This window comes from Phocoena sinus, chromosome X (genome assembly GCF_008692025.1).
Source record: "Phocoena sinus isolate mPhoSin1 chromosome X, mPhoSin1.pri, whole genome shotgun sequence".
NCBI classification, from domain to species: Eukaryota; Metazoa; Chordata; class Mammalia; order Artiodactyla; family Phocoenidae; genus Phocoena; species Phocoena sinus.
Genome location: NC_045784.1, coordinates 97,639,038 through 97,654,517, shown reverse-complemented (window position 1 = coordinate 97,654,517; position 15,480 = coordinate 97,639,038). Strand labels below are relative to the sequence as shown.

Here is a 15,480-nt window from a genome sequence, read left to right as displayed (position 1 = left end):
GTAGTCAAGTGGAAAAAACCCAGGACTGGGGAATTAAAAGGACTGTGTTCTAAGTCCATGGTAGTAAAATTATGCCCACAGGGGTCAGTAAAATAATGTAAATGAGTGAGCTGGGCCAAATGCAGTGTCTCAAAAAATGGTGGAACTGACAGTATATCTAATGAGATGGCAGTTACTTGACTCCTACCAATTGTTGCATTGTAGGAATTTGAGTCCAGTATTTCCATGGGATCCAATTTTTAAGAAAACCCGGACATCCAGATTTTTATATAAATTCTCCCAATTTTTACATGTTGACAGACAAGTCAAATCTTGTAACTTTATGTGGAACCAAACAAAATATATCTTCTGGGTTGGCCACTGTATGACTATAGCTCTCGTCTTATTTAATCATCACTTAGTTGTGTGATCCTGAAAAAGTTATCTAAATACTTTGTGTCTCAGTTTTCTTATTTTTTATATGTGGTAGATTAGGAACAGGCAAACTGTGGCCTGTTTTGTGAATAAAGTTTTATTGGAACACAGCCAAACTCATTTGTTTACATATTGTCTATGGCCACTTTACGTGACAACAACAGATTTGTAGTTGTGAAGGAGATCGTGTCCAACAAAGCCAAAATTATTTAATATCTAGCCCCTTATGGAAAAAGTTTGCTGACCCTTGGGGTAGATCATTGGTTCTTTATGTATTGAAAGAGTTGCTGGAAGAGAAAGTAGCAAGTTCTAAACAAGTACACACATGTGACTATTCTTCAAAAAGAAAGATCATGATAATGAATTGTAGATTGCATTATTGGCCTCAGTCATTTTATCCTTCCCGCTTCCACACTCTTTACCACTCTTTACTCTTTGCCCCTTGCCCCTGGACTCAAGCATGTGACTTGCTTTGGCTAATTGAATATTAGCACATGTGACACGGAGGCTCAAAATAGGCACATGAGTTGGTGCCCATGCTTTTCTATCATTGTCATCACCAGGAGAACTGCCAGGGCTGGCCTTTTAGAACAAGGGTAGGCAAACTTTTTCTGTAAAGTAACAGATAATAAATATTTTAGGTTTTGCAGGCCATATAGTTCTGTTGCAACTACTTCACACTGCTTTTGTCGTGCAAAAGCAGCCATACACAGTATGTAAACAAATGGGCAGGTCTGTGATCCAATAAAACTTCAGTTATAAAAACAGGTGGTAGGCTGAATTTAGCCCACCAACCCATAAATTAGAGGAAAAGAGACATGTGGAGCAGAGCTGAGTCACCGTATATACCCAAGCTGAGACAGCAGACCAGCCAGCTAACCCACAGACATGTGAGCAAACCCAGACAAGATAAGCAGAATGGCCTAGCGCAATCTCAGATACACCAACAATAAGTACTTGTTGTTTGCAAATGGGATCTTGAGGTTGCTTGCTAGACAGTAAAATGAACTGATTTAATGATTATGAAACCAAGTCCTTCTAATACTGAGTTTCCCTGAAAAGTTTATGATTTACCTCTCTATTCAAAACTTTATTCCTTTTCTTGTCTCACCCCTGTTCCCCTCACAACTGGGGAGTATCAAAAGGGGGGATTGAAACTGAGCAGGAATCTGTAGGGCCTTCCTGGGTACAAAAGCCCTTCTGTGTTCCCCATTTCTTGCTTTAAAAAAAGGCATTAGTCTTCTAGGCCTTTCTCAAGTTCCAAAGCGCACACTCAAGTGTTACTAATTAGAGAAGTGAGTAATGCAGAAACAAAGGAAAAGCAGTCAAGCAAGAAAAGTAATGGTAGTTTAAAGAATAGTTCAGTGACAAAAGAGAATTACAGGACCCCTAGTTCCTACTGAAGGGATATACACAACAATGTAATGCATATATTTGAGTTGTTTTGTAGGAAATAAGACCCCACCTAGGTGGAGCATGGTGACTACATGATGACCACAAGCATGTAGATCCCCGACTGACTGGAACCAAAAAGTTGATGAAAAGTTTTTTTTTTAAACATCTTTATTGGAATATAATCGCTTCACAATGTTGTGTTAGTTTCTACTGTATAACAAAGTGAATCAGCTATATGTATACATATATCCCCACATCCCCTCCCTCTTGTGTCTCCCTCCCACCCTCCCTATCCCACCCCTCTAGGTGGACACAAAGCACCAAGCTGGTCTCCCTGTTCTATGTGCTGCTTCCCACTAGCTATCTATTTTACATTTGGTAGTATATATAACTCCATGCCACTCTCTAACTTCGTCCCAGCTTACCTCTCCCCTCCCTGTGTCCTCAAGTCCATTCTCTATGTCTTAGTCTTTATTCCTGTCCTGCCCCTAGGTTCTTCAGAACCTTTTTTTTTTCTAGATTCCATATATGTGTGTTAGCATACGTGATTTGTTTTTCTCTTTCTGACTTACTTCACTGTATATGACAGACTCTAGGCCTATCCACCTCAATACAAATAGCTCAATTTCATTTCTTTTTATGTCTGAGTAATATTCCATTATATATATGTGCCACATCTTCTTTATCCGTTCATCTGTTATTGGACACTTAGATTGCTTCAATGTCCTGGCTATTGTAAATAGAGCTGCAGTGAACATTGTGGTACATGACTCTTTTTGAATTATGGTTTTCTCAGGGTATGTGCCCAGTAGTGGGATTGCTGGGTCATATGTTACTTCTGTTTTTAGTTTTCTAAAGAACCTCCATAGTGTTCTCCATAGTGGCTGTATCAATTTACATTCCCACCAACAGTGCAAGAGGGTTCCCTTTTCTCCACACCCTCTCCAGCATTTATTCTTTGTAGAAATTTTGAGGGTGGCCATTCTGAATGGTGTGAGGCGATACCTCACTGTCCTTTTTTTTTTTTTTGTGGTACGTGGGCCTCTCACTGTTGTGGCCTCTCCCATTGCGGAGCACAGGGTCCAGATGCGCAGGCTCAGCGGCCATGGCTCATGGGCCTAGCCACTCCGTGGCATGTGGGATCTTCCCGGACCGGGCCATAAACCCGTGTACCCTGCATCGGCAGGCAGACTCTCAACCGCTGCGCCACCAGGGAGGCCCCTCACTGTACTTTTGATTTGCATTTCTCTAATGATTAGTGATGTTGAGCATCCTTTCATGTGTTTGTTGGCAATCTGTATATCTTCTTTGGAGAAGTGTCTATTTGGGTCTTCTAACCAATTTTGGACTGGGTTGATTTTGTGACATTGAACTGCATGTGCTCTTTGTATATTTCGGAGGTTAATTCTTTGTCAGTTGCTTCGTTTGTGAATACTGTCACCCGTTCTGAGGGTTGTCTTTTCGTCTTGTTTATGGTTTGCTGTGCTGTGAAAAAGCTTTTAATTTGGTCCAATTGGTTTATTTCTGTTTTAATTCTCATTACTCTAGGAGGGGGTCAAAAAGGATCTTGCTGTGATTTATGTCATAAAGTGTTCTGCCTATGTTTTCCTCTAAGAGTTTGATGGTGTCTGGCCTTACATTTAGGTCTTTAATCCCTTTTGAGTATATTTTTGTGTATGGTGTTAGGGAGTGTTCCAATTTCATTCTTTTACATGTAACTTTCCAGTTTTCACAGCACTGTTTATTGAAGAGGCTGTCTTTTCTCCACTGTATATTCTTGCCTCCTTTATCAAAGATAAGGTGAACATATGTGTGTGGGTTTATCTCTGGGCTTTCTATTCTGTTCCATTGATCTATATTTCTGTTTTTGTGCCAGTACCATACTGTCTTGATTATTGTAGCTTTGTAGTATAGTCTGAAGTCAGGGAGCCTGATTCCTCCAGCTCCATTTTTCTTTCTCTAGATTGTTTTGGCTATTCGGGGTCTTTTGTGTTTCCATACAGATTGTAGAATTTATTGTTCTAGTTTTGTGAAAAATGCCATTGGTATTTTGATAGAGATTGCATTGAATCTGTAGAATCCTTTGGGTAGTATAGTCATTTTCACAATATTGATTCTTCCAGTCCAAGAACATGGTATATCTCTCCATCTGTTTGTATCATCTTTAATTTCTTTCATCAGTATCATAGTTTTCAGCATACAGGTCTTTTGTCTCCTTGGGTAGGTTTATTCCTAGGTATTTTATTCTTTTTGTTGCAATGGTAAATGGGAGCATTTCCTTAATTTCTCTTTCATATTTTTCGTCGTTAGTGTTTAGGAATGCAAGAGATTTCTGTGCATTAATTGTGTATTCTGCTACTTTACCAAATTCATTGATTAGCTCTAGTAGTTTTCTGGTAGCATCTTAGGGTTCTCAATGTATAGTATCATGTTATCTGCAAACAGTGACAGTTTTACTTCTTCTTTTCCGATTTAGATTCCTTTTATTTCTTTTTCTTTGTGTGCTGTGACTAAAACCTCCATAACTATATTGAATAATATTGGTAAGAGTGGGCAACCTTGTTTTGTTCCTGATCTTGGAGGCAATGGTTTCAGTTTTTTACCATTGAGAACAATGTTGGCTGTCTGTTGGTCATATATGGCCTTGATTATGTGAGGTGAGTTCCCTCTATGCCTACTTTCTAGAGAGTTTTTATCATAAATGGGTCTTGAATTTTGTCAGAAGCTTTTTCTGCATCTATTGATGTTATCATATGGTTTTTATCCTTCAATTTGTTAATATGGTGTATCACTTTGATTGATTTGTGTATATTAAAGAATTCTTGCATTTCTGGGATAAACCCCACTTGATCATGGAGTATGATCCTTTTAATGTGCTGTTGGATTCTGTTTGCTAGTATTTTGTCAAGGATTTTGCATCTATGTTCATCAGTGACATTGGCCTGTAGTTTTCTTTTTTGTGACATCTTTTTCTGGTTTTGGTACCAGGGTGATGGTGGCCTCATAGAACGAGTTCCTCCCTCTGCTATATTTTGGAAGAGTTTGAGCAGGATAGGTGTTAGCTCTTCTCTAAATATTTGATAGAATTCACCTGTGAAGCCATCTGATCCTGGCCTTTTGTTTGCTGGAAGATTTTTAATTACAGTTTCAATTCCAGTGCTTGTCATTGGTCTGTTTATATTTTCTATTTCTTCCTGGTTCAGTCTCGAAAGGTTTTGCTTTCCTATGAATTTGCCCATTTCTTCCAGGTTGTCCATTTTATTGACTTATAATTTCTTACAGTAATCTCTCATGATCCTTTGTATTTCCACAGCGTCAATTGTTACTTCTCCTTTTTCATTTCTATTTCAGTTGATTTGAGTCTTCTTGCTTTTTTTCTTGATGAGTCTGGCTAATGGTTTATCAATTTTGTGTCTCTTCTTAAAGAACCACCTTTTAGTTTTATTGATCTTTGCTATTGTTTTCTTCATTCCTTTTTCATTTATTTCTGATCTGATCTTTGTGATTTCTTTCCTTCTGCTAACTTTGGGGATTTTTTTGTTCTTCTTTTTCTAATCGCTTTAGGTGTGAGGTTAGGTTGTTTATTTGAGATGTTTCTTGTTTCTTGAGGTAGGATTGTATTACTATAAACTTCTCTCTTAGAACTGGTTTTCCTGCATCCCACAGGTTTTGGGTCATCGTGTTTTCATTGTCACTTGTTTCTAGGTATTTTTTGATTTCCTCTTTGATTTCTTCAGTGATCTCTTGGTTATTTAGTAGTGCATTGTTTAGCCTCCACGTGTTTGTATTTTTTACAGATTTTTCCTGTAATTGATATCTAGTCTTATAGTGTTGTGGTCAGAAAACATACTTGGTATGATTTCAGTTTTCTTAAATTTACTTTGCTTGATTTGTGACCCAAGATATGATCTATCCTGGAGAATGTTCCATGAGCACTTGAGAAGAAAGTGTATTCTGTTGTTTTTGGATAGGATGTCCTATAAATATCAATTAAGTCCATCTTGTGTAATATTTCATTTAAAGCTTGTATTTACTTATTTATTTTCATTTTGGATGATCTGTCCCTTGGTGAAAGTGGGGTGCTAAAGTCCCCTACTATGATTGTGTTACTTCCGATTTCCCCTTTTATGGCTGTGATCATTTGCCTTATGTATTGAGGTGCTCCTATGTTGGGTACATAAATATTTACAATTGTTATATCTTCTTCTTGGAAATATCCCTTGATCATTATGTAGTGTCCTTTTTTGTCTCTTGTAATAGTCTTTATTTTAAAGTCTATTTTGTGATATGAGAATTGCTACTCCAGCTTTCTTTTGATTTCCATTTGCATGGATTATCTTTTTCCATCCCTTCACTTTCAGTCTGTAAGTGTCCCTTGGTCTGAAGTGTGTCTCTTGTAGACAGCATATATATGGGTCTTGTTCTTGTATCCTTTCAGCCAGTCTATGTCTTTTGGTTGCAGCATTTGATCCATTTATATTTAAGTAAATTATCAGTATGTATATTCCTATTACGATTTACTTAACTGTTTTGAGTTTGTTATTGTAGGTCTTTTCCATGTGTTTCCTGTCTAGGTTAGTTTGTTTAGCATTTGTTTTAATGCTGGTTTGGTGGTGCTGAATTCTCTTAAATTTTGCTTGTTTGTAAAGGTTTTAGTTTCTCCATCGAATCTAATGAGATCTTTGCTGGGTAGAATAATCTTTCCTTTAGGTTTTTCCCTTTCATCACTTTATATATGTCCTGCTACTCCCTTCTGGCTTACAGAGTTTCTGATGAAAGATCAGCTGTTAACCTTATGGGGATTCCCTTGTATGTTATTTGTTTGTTTTCCCTTACTGCTTTTAATATTTTTTCTTTGTATTTAATTTTTGATCGTTTGATTAATATGTGTCTTGGCATGTTTCTCCTTGGATTTATACTGTATGGGACTCTGCGCTTCCTGGATTTGATTGACTATTTCCTTTCCCATTTTAGGGAAGTTTTCAACTATAATCTCTGCAAATATTTTCCCAGACCCTTTCTTTTTCTCTTCTTCTTCTGGAACCCCTATAATTTGACTCTTGGTGCGTTTAATATTGTCCCAGAAGTCTCTGAGATTTTCCTCCATTCTTTTCATTCTTTATTCTTTTTCTGCTCTGCAGTAGATATTTCCACTATTTTATCTTCCAGGTCACTTATCCATTCTTCTGCCTCAGTTATTCTGCTATTGGTTCCTTCTAGAGAATTTTTAATTTCATGTACTGTGTTGTTCATCATTGTTTGTTTGCTTTTTAGTTCTTCTAGGTCCTTGTTAAACATTTCTTGTATTTTCTCCATTCTGTTTCCATGCTTTTGGATCATCTTTACCATCATTACTCTGAATTCTTTTCCAGGTAGGTTGCCTATTTCCTCTTCATTTATTTGGTCTGGTGGGTTTTTACCTTGCTCCTTCATCTACTGCATAGTTCTCTGTCTTTTCATCTTGTTATCTTACTGTGTTAGGTTTCTCCTTTTTGCAGGTTGCAGGTTTATAGCTCCCATTGTTTTTGGTGTCTGCTCCCAGTGGGTGAGCTTGGTTCAGTGGCTTGTGTAGGCTTTGTGGTGGAGGGAACTGGTGCCTGTGTTCTGGTGGGTGGGCCTGGATCTTCTCTTTCTGGTGGGCAGGGCCGCATCTGGTGGTGTGTTTTGGGGTGCCTGTGTACTTGATCTGATTTTAGGCATCCTCTCTGCTAATGGGTGGGGTTGTGTTCCTGTCTTGCTAGCTGTTTAACATGGGGTGTCCAGCACTGGAACTTGTTGGCCATTGGTTGGAGCTGCATCTTAGAGCTGTGACGGATATCTCTGGGAGAGCTCTTACTGACTGATATTACTTGGGGCTGGGAGGTCTCTGGTTGTCCAGTGTCCTGAACTTGGCTCTCCCACCTTGGAGGGTCAGGCCTGATACCAGGCCAGAGCACCAGGACCCTGTCAGCCACATGGCTCCAAAGAAAAGGGAGAATAAAAGAAAGAATATTAAATAAATAAATTATTAAAATTTGAAAAAATAATAAAAAATGAAGAGAGCAACCAAACCAGTAAACAAATCCACTGGTGATAACAAGTGCTAAAAACTAAACTAATATAAACATAACAGTCAGAAACAAATCAGTCACAGACAGCAAACTCTCAGTCTACAGTTGCTCTCAAAGTCCACCGCCTCAATTTTGGGATGTTTCATTGTCTATTCAGGTATTCCACAGATGGTGGGTACATCAAGTTGATAGTGGGGATTTAATCTGCTGCTCCTGAGGCTGCTGGGAGAGATTGCCCTTTCTCTTCTTTGTTCGCACAGCTCCTGGGGTTCAGCTTTGGTTTTGGCCCCACCTCTGCGTGTAGGTTGTCCTCAGGTGTCTGTTCCCTGCCCAGACAGGAAGGGGTTAAATCAGTGGCTGATTAAGGTGCTCTTGCTCACTGAGGCCATGGGAAGGGAGAGGTACAGTAGTCATAACTGCAATGCGGGGCGAGCAGTGGCAGAGGCCCGTGTGACGTTTCAACAGCCTGAGGCATGCCATGTGTTCTCCTGGGGAACTTGTCACTGGATCATGGGACCCTGGCAGTGGCAGCTGCACAGGCTCCCGGACGACCGGGGGGTGTGCTGTGGGTAATGACCTGTGGTTGCATACTTGATTCTTGGTGGCAGCAGCAGCAGCATTACCATTTCATGTCTGTCTCTGGGGTCTGAGCTGATAGCTGTGGCTCACGCCTGTCTCTGGAGCTCGCTTAGGCGGTGCTCTGCCTTCTTTGGGCACATGGGGAAGGAATTCCTTCTCCTCACGCACACTGAAACAGTGGTGTCTTGCCTTTTCAGCAGGTCCAGACTTTTTCCCGGACTCCCTACTGGCTAGCTGTGGTGCACTAGCCCCCTCAGGCTGTCTTCACGCAGCCAACCCCAGTCCTCTCCCTGGAATCTGACCTGTGAAGCCTGAGCCTCAGCTCCCAGGCCCCACCTGCCCCAACAGGTGAACAGACAAGCCTCTCAGGCTGGTGAGTGCTGGTTGGCACCAATCCTCTGTGCAGTAATCTTTCTGCTTTGCCCTCTGCACCCCTGTTGCTGGGCTCTCCTCTATGGCTCTGAAGCTTCCTCCTCCCCCGCCTAACCCCCATCTCCATCAGTGAAGGGGCTTCCTAGTGTGTGGAAACTTTTCCTCCTTCACAGCTCCCTCCCAGACATGCAGGTCCCATCCCTATTCTTTTATCTCTGTTTTTTCTTTTGCCCTACCCAGGTACATGGGGATTTTCTTGCCTTTTGGGAAGTCTGAGGTCTTCTGCCAGCATTCAGTAGGTGTTATGTAGGAGTTATTCCACATGTAGATGTATTTTTGATGTATTGGTGGGGAGGAAGGTGATCTCTACGTCTTCCTCCTCCGCCATCTTGAAAGTCCCTAGATTAAGATTCTTGAAACATCACTTTGACCTCCAACCAATCAGAAGAAGGTCCACAAGCTGATCATGTACACTGCAACCCTCATCCCTTATATTGCCTTTAAAAACCCTTCCTTGGAAGCCATCAAGGAGTTTGGGTTTTTAGAGTATTTGCTGCCCATTCATCTTGCTTGGTGCCCTGCAATAACTGCTGTACTTTCCTTCACCACAACTCAGTGTCAGACAGGCTTTGCTGAGTGTTAGGCAAGTGAACCTGAGTTCAGTTTGGTAACAATTATATTATTAAATGGTCATCTAAAGGAGAAGAAACTCCTGTGTAAGGAGTTTGACGAAACTGAGACATACGTGTACACACACACACACACACACACACACACAGTGGAACAAAATGGATTTACATATATCTTGTGTCTACACTAATGAGAGTAATTAAAATTTAGATTGCTTACTATTGTGGGTGAAGCACTATGCTAAGCTCCATACATAATCACTAACTCCCAAAACTGCCTTTTAATACAGATTTTAAAAATTATCTATTTTTTTTTCACATGAGGAGACTGAGACTTATCAAGTAGAACTTGGCCAAGGTTGTAGATATATTAAGTATCAGAGCAAAATCCACCTCCAGATTTCTTAAAGTCCAAATGACTGGACACACTACAGGTATCTGAAAAATCAAGTAATATAATATTTCTCAATTCAATGTTAATCGCTTTATGTCCTTCCAGTATAAGTTTTTTTGGTTGGATAATTTTTTAATAAAATGAGGTGCACACCACTGCTATTAAGAATAGCATATGTGCAAAAGAAAACCACCCTTTTCGCTAAGGGCTGGAGAAGGAAGAAAAAGCATGAGAAATGGGAAACGTGGGGTGGGGGTGGGAGAGAGTACAGTCTTAGTTGTAAACAAGTGAAAAAGATCTAAAAGTTGTGGGCGGACTCAGTGCCTGTGGCAGGATCACAAAGCACCCAGCCAACCCCACTGTCAACGACCCTCAAGATTGAGGGCCCATAAATGACGTGTGTACAGATTTCTTTAATCCTAGGCTTAAATTTATGCTAACATTCTCCAATCCAGTGGTGCACTGACACACACCTTCCCCAAACACGCTGGCACATGGGCCCAGCTGACCCGGGTCCAGCAGCCCAGCCAGGCAGGGGCACACAGAGGGCAGCATCTTCGGGAGGAAGGTCAGTTGTGCTGGGGAACCTGCGCAGGAGGGGCCCTGAGTCTCAGACCCTTTGGAGGCACCGCCCAAGACACCTCAGGGCGTGCATGATCTCCAGGTAGACCATACCTGACCTTCAGCTCTGAAGACACATACATAAATGGGCATAAATAAAACCCTCCAAAATCTACACTGAAGTCTAACGGAGACGTGGCTCGCACAGCAGTTCTGATAAAGGCACCGCCATGCAAGGCCTTCATCTCTGACCTCGCTCTGACCGCAGCAGTGCATATGGGCAAGGCTCACACCCGAATCTAAAGTGGAAATCACCATGCGTGGACACTGCAGACTCAGGGCAGTGACGCTTGTTGGAAAAAGAACAGTGTTTGTTAAACCTTAAAATAAATGAAATACACCAACTGCAACTGTTTAGGTTATAAAAGTTTCTAATGTAGCAGCAGAGGATATTTATAGACAAAATACATTATTTTTAAGAAAATAGCTAAAAAATCTAAAGTGATAAAATTATAAAATTTTAAAAATATATCTTAAGACAAAATATTGCCCAAAACGTACAAAACTTAATTTTAGAAAATTCACCTATCTAAAGTTTGATGAGGCTGGATGAGGAAGGGGGCTGGCATCCTCTGGTGGGGCTGTAGCAGGACACAGACAAGGGCCCAGGGCGGGCACGATGACCGGCCTGCGGAAAAGCCTCCCAGCCAGGAGGGAGGGAGAGAGGGGAGCGGGCCAGATGCTGTTCTGGGTCGTTATCCTAGTGGCAGACAAACCAGAGGCCAGCCCCGGCTGCAGGGTAGTGGGCACCCACACCCCCAGTGCGCCGGCTGTTTCCATCAGCCTCACAAACACATCTGCTATGTGCCCCAGTCACAGCTCAGGTCTCCACCAGGATATCCACCACATGATCCAGCCCGTCCCGGCTCAACTTGGCACTGCCCAGCATGCCAGTCAGCACAGCGTCCAGGTCGTAGTAGGAGCCGTCCATGTCGGTAAACAGTTCCTCTAACGCACCGGGGCTTTGACTCTCCAGTGTTTCAAATATCTGATCGAGCGACTTATGAAAGCTTCCTCTGTTTTCTCGAGGACCATCCCTGCCCCAAATGCCACCCAGAGAGGCTCCGGAAGCCTGTACCGCTGGGACCACTTGGAAGTCAGAGGCCAGGTCTCTGGGGTCAGGGGCCAGGTGAACCCCCTTCCACGTGCAGCAGCACAGGATCCCCGTGGATACTAGGAGGTCGCGCGACGCCCGCCCTGTGGTCTGGGGCACCGGCATGCACCATCTCCCATCCTGGGTCATCTCTTGAATCTGCTGGTCCGTGTTGGTGATGAGAAGTGAATGGCACAGGTTGGGCTCCACCAGCATGTGGCACAGCTGGAGCTTGACCAATGACATGTCCAGGAGCGACTGGTGCTGCAGGCTGTAGGCGGGCGCGGCCTCCTCATCCACCGCACACTTCCGCTTCAGCCCTCGAGCAAACATTGTGCCATCTATGGAAAGGAGCAGCCCATGGGCAGTGCCTGGTCACCCAGAGGCTGTGTTGGTGGGCGGGGTCACGATGATCTCAGAAGGTGACCTGTGAGGGTTTCCCCTCCTCAGACATCTGGCAGCCAGCATCCACTCCGCTTGTGGCACCACTGCTGAGGGAGGGCCCACTGGGCGGGGCTGCCGGGAGGGGCAGGGCCACTGGGGAGGGGCCTCCAGTATAATTTTTTTTTTAACATCTTTATTGGGGTATAATTGCTTTACAATGGTGTGTTAGTTTCTGCTTTATAACAAAGTGAATCAGTTATACATAAACATATGTTCCCATATCTCTTCCCTCTTGCGTCTCTCTCCCTCCCACCCTCCCTATCCCACCCCTCCAGGCGGTCACAAAGCACCGAGCCGATATCCCTGTGCCATGCAGCTGCTTCCCACTAGCTATCTACCTTACGTTTGTTAGTGTATATATGTCCATGACTCTCTCTCGCCCTGTCACAGCTCACCCTTCCCTCTCCCCATATCCTCAAGTCCATTCTCCAGTAGGTCTGTGTCTTTATTCCTGTGTTACCCCTAGGTTCTTCATGACATTTTTTTCCTTAAATTCCATATATATGTGTTAGCATACGGTATTTGTCTTTTTCTTTCTGACTTACTTCACTCTGTATGACAGACTCTAGGTCTATCCACCTCATTACAAATAGCTCAATTTCATTTCTTTTTAGGGCTGAGTAATATTCCATTGTATATATGTGCCACATCTTCTTTATCCATTCGTCTGATGATGGGCACTTAGGTTGTTTCCATCTCCGGGCTATTGTAAATAGAGCTGCAATGAACATTTTGGTACATGACTCTTTTTGAATTTTGGTTTTCTCAGGGTATATGCCCAGTAGTGGGATTGCTGGGTCATATGGTAGTTCTATTTGTAGTTTTTTAAGGAACCTCCATACTGTTCTCTATAGTGGCTGAACCAATTCACATTCCCACCAGAAGTGCAAGAGTGTTCCCTTTTCTCCACACCCTCTCCAGCATTTATTGTTTCTAGATTTTTTGATGATGGCCATTCTGACTGGTGTGAGATGATATCTCATTGTAGTTTTGATTTGCATTTCTCTAATGATTAGTGATGTTGAGCATTCTTTCATGTGTTTGTTGGCACTCTGTATATCTTCTTTGGAGAAATGTCTATTTAGGTCTTCTGCCCATTTTTGGATTGGGTTGTTTGGTTTTTTGTTATTGAGCTGCTTGTAAATTTTGGAGATTAATCCTTTGTCAGTTGCTTCATTTGCAAATATTTTCTCCCATTCTGAGGATTGTCTTTTGGTCTTGTTTATGGTTTCCTTTGCTGTGCAAAAGCTTTGAAGTTTCATTAGGTCCCATTTGTTTGTTTTTATTTCTACTTCTCTAGGAGGTGGGTCAGAAAGGATCTTGCTGTGATTTATGTCATAGAGTGTTCTGCCTATGTTTTCCTCTAAGAGTTTTAGAGTGTCTGGCCTTACATTTAGATCTTTAATCCATTTTGAGCTTATTTTTGTGTATGGTGTTAGGGAGTGATCTAATCTCATACTTTTACATGTACCTGTCCAGTTTTCCCAGCACCACTTATTGAAGACGCTGTCCTTTCTCCACTGTACATTCCTGCCACCTTTATCAAAGATAAGTTGTCCATATGTGTGTGGGTTTATCTCTGGGCTTTCTATCCTGTTCCATTGATCTTTCTGTTTTTGTGCCAGTACGATACTGTCTTGATTACTGTAGCTTTGTAGTATAGTCTGAAGTCAGGGAGCCTGATTCCTCTAGCTCCATTTTTTGTTCTCAAGATTGCTTTGGCTGTTCGGTGTCTTTTGTGTTTCCATACAAATTGTGAAATTTTTTGTTCTAGTTCTGTGAAAAATGCCAGTGGTAGTTTGAGAAGGATTGCATTGAATCTGTAGATTGCTTTGGGTAGTAGAGTTATTTTCACAATGTTGATTCTTCCAATCCAAGAACATGGTATATCTCTCCATCTATTTGTATCTTCTTTAATTTCTTTCATCAGTGTCTTATAATTTTCTGCATATAGGTCTTTTGTCTCCTTAGGTAGGTTTATTCCTCGCTATTTTATTCTTTTTGTTGCAATGGTAAATGGGAGTGTTTTCTTGATTTCACTTTCAGATTTTTCATCATTAGTATATAGAATTGCCAGAGATTTTTGTGCATTAATTTTGTATCCTGCTACTTTACCAAATTCATTGATTAGCTCTAGTAGTTCAGTATAATTTTTAAAAGTATCTTTTAAGTGTAAACATCTTGATAGGGGAAAGAATCCTATTAAGACAAAACCAATTAAAACATTTCCTACCTTCCAGGATGAATCTCAGGCATAAGTGAAAATTGAATAGATTTTCACTAAGAGTCCAGAATCCTGTCATCAATAGAAAAGCTTTTGATGAATCTGTGCCAAAATCTGATCTTGACTTCTACTGTAAAATGATAGGTCATTTTCAATTAATACTATTCAGTATATTCTCTCTGTTATACTTTTTTTTTTTTTTTTTGCGGTACGCGGGCCTCTCACTGTTGCGGAGCACAGGCTCCGGACGCGCAGGCTCAGCCGCTCCGCGGTATGTGGGATCTTCCCAGACCGGGGCACGAACCCGTGTCCCCAGCATCGGCAGGCAGACTCTCAACCACTGCGCCACCAGGGAAGCCCCTCTGTTATACTTTTAAAACGTATGGTAATGATGCTATTTGTATATCCAGAACTTGTATACTTGTATTCTTCCAGCTAAGTATAAAAAAAGTCAGCTATCTCCCAGATAGTCTGGTCACCCTGGCCTTATGAAACAAAACACATAAACAAAAACACTGCTGCAATTATCAAGAACAAATAAATTAAAGGGTAATTAACTAAAGCCCTTGATTAGAGCAAAATTTAAATAGTAAAAATAACTGGGTCTAAAAATGAGCAAATAATATTAAGGTATTGAAGCCAGCTTTATAATTTTTATCTTTATCTGGCCTCTGAAACTGAACTCAGTTTCTGATGTGAGTGTGGCTGTTTTTAAATATACATATATTTTCATGTGTCCACTAAGGATTTTACTAAATTCTAGTTTGATTCAACTATTTAGTTGTTTAACCTTGAGCAAATCACTTAACCTTTCTGAGTCTTAATCTCCTAATCTGTAAAAATAGAAATAATAATAATAACTGCTTCTTTAGATTTTGCTATGAAGATTAAAATGCAGAGGGATGCAAAGTGCCAAGTAGAGTCAGTGCCTGGCACATATATAAACATTGCTCATTAGTTGTTTGTTTTGAACAACAGAATCAGATTCAACAATGGTAGTCAGTGTAGCTGTTTAACCTTTACTTACATAGCATTAACAAGTACTTTAAGTGAAACAAAGATATGATTTAGTGAATGATATATGTGGACTAATTTGTGCATTTGATTATATTCCCTTGTGCAGAGGATGTGAGGAATCAAAGTAGCCATCTTCCTGTTTGTAAAAATGCTTTTATTGGCATCAAAATAAGTTTATGAATATATGATTGGAGTCAGTGCTCTGACTCCAATCATATATTCATAAACTTATTTTGATGTCAATAAAA

The 15,480-nt window shown here is 41.1% G+C and overlaps 1 protein-coding gene across 1 annotated transcript; it reads right to left on the bottom strand.

The window, feature by feature from the left end:
- Window positions 1-11,274: 11,274 nt before the first annotated feature.
- On the bottom strand, window positions 11,275-11,820 carry LOC116747166 (cell division cycle-associated protein 4-like). The gene has a single exon (XM_032618961.1). It carries the CDS (start codon window positions 11,791-11,793, stop codon window positions 11,275-11,277), a length of 519 nt encoding a protein of 172 aa, XP_032474852.1. The 5' UTR covers window positions 11,794-11,820.
- Window positions 11,821-15,480: the final 3,660 nt, after the last annotated feature.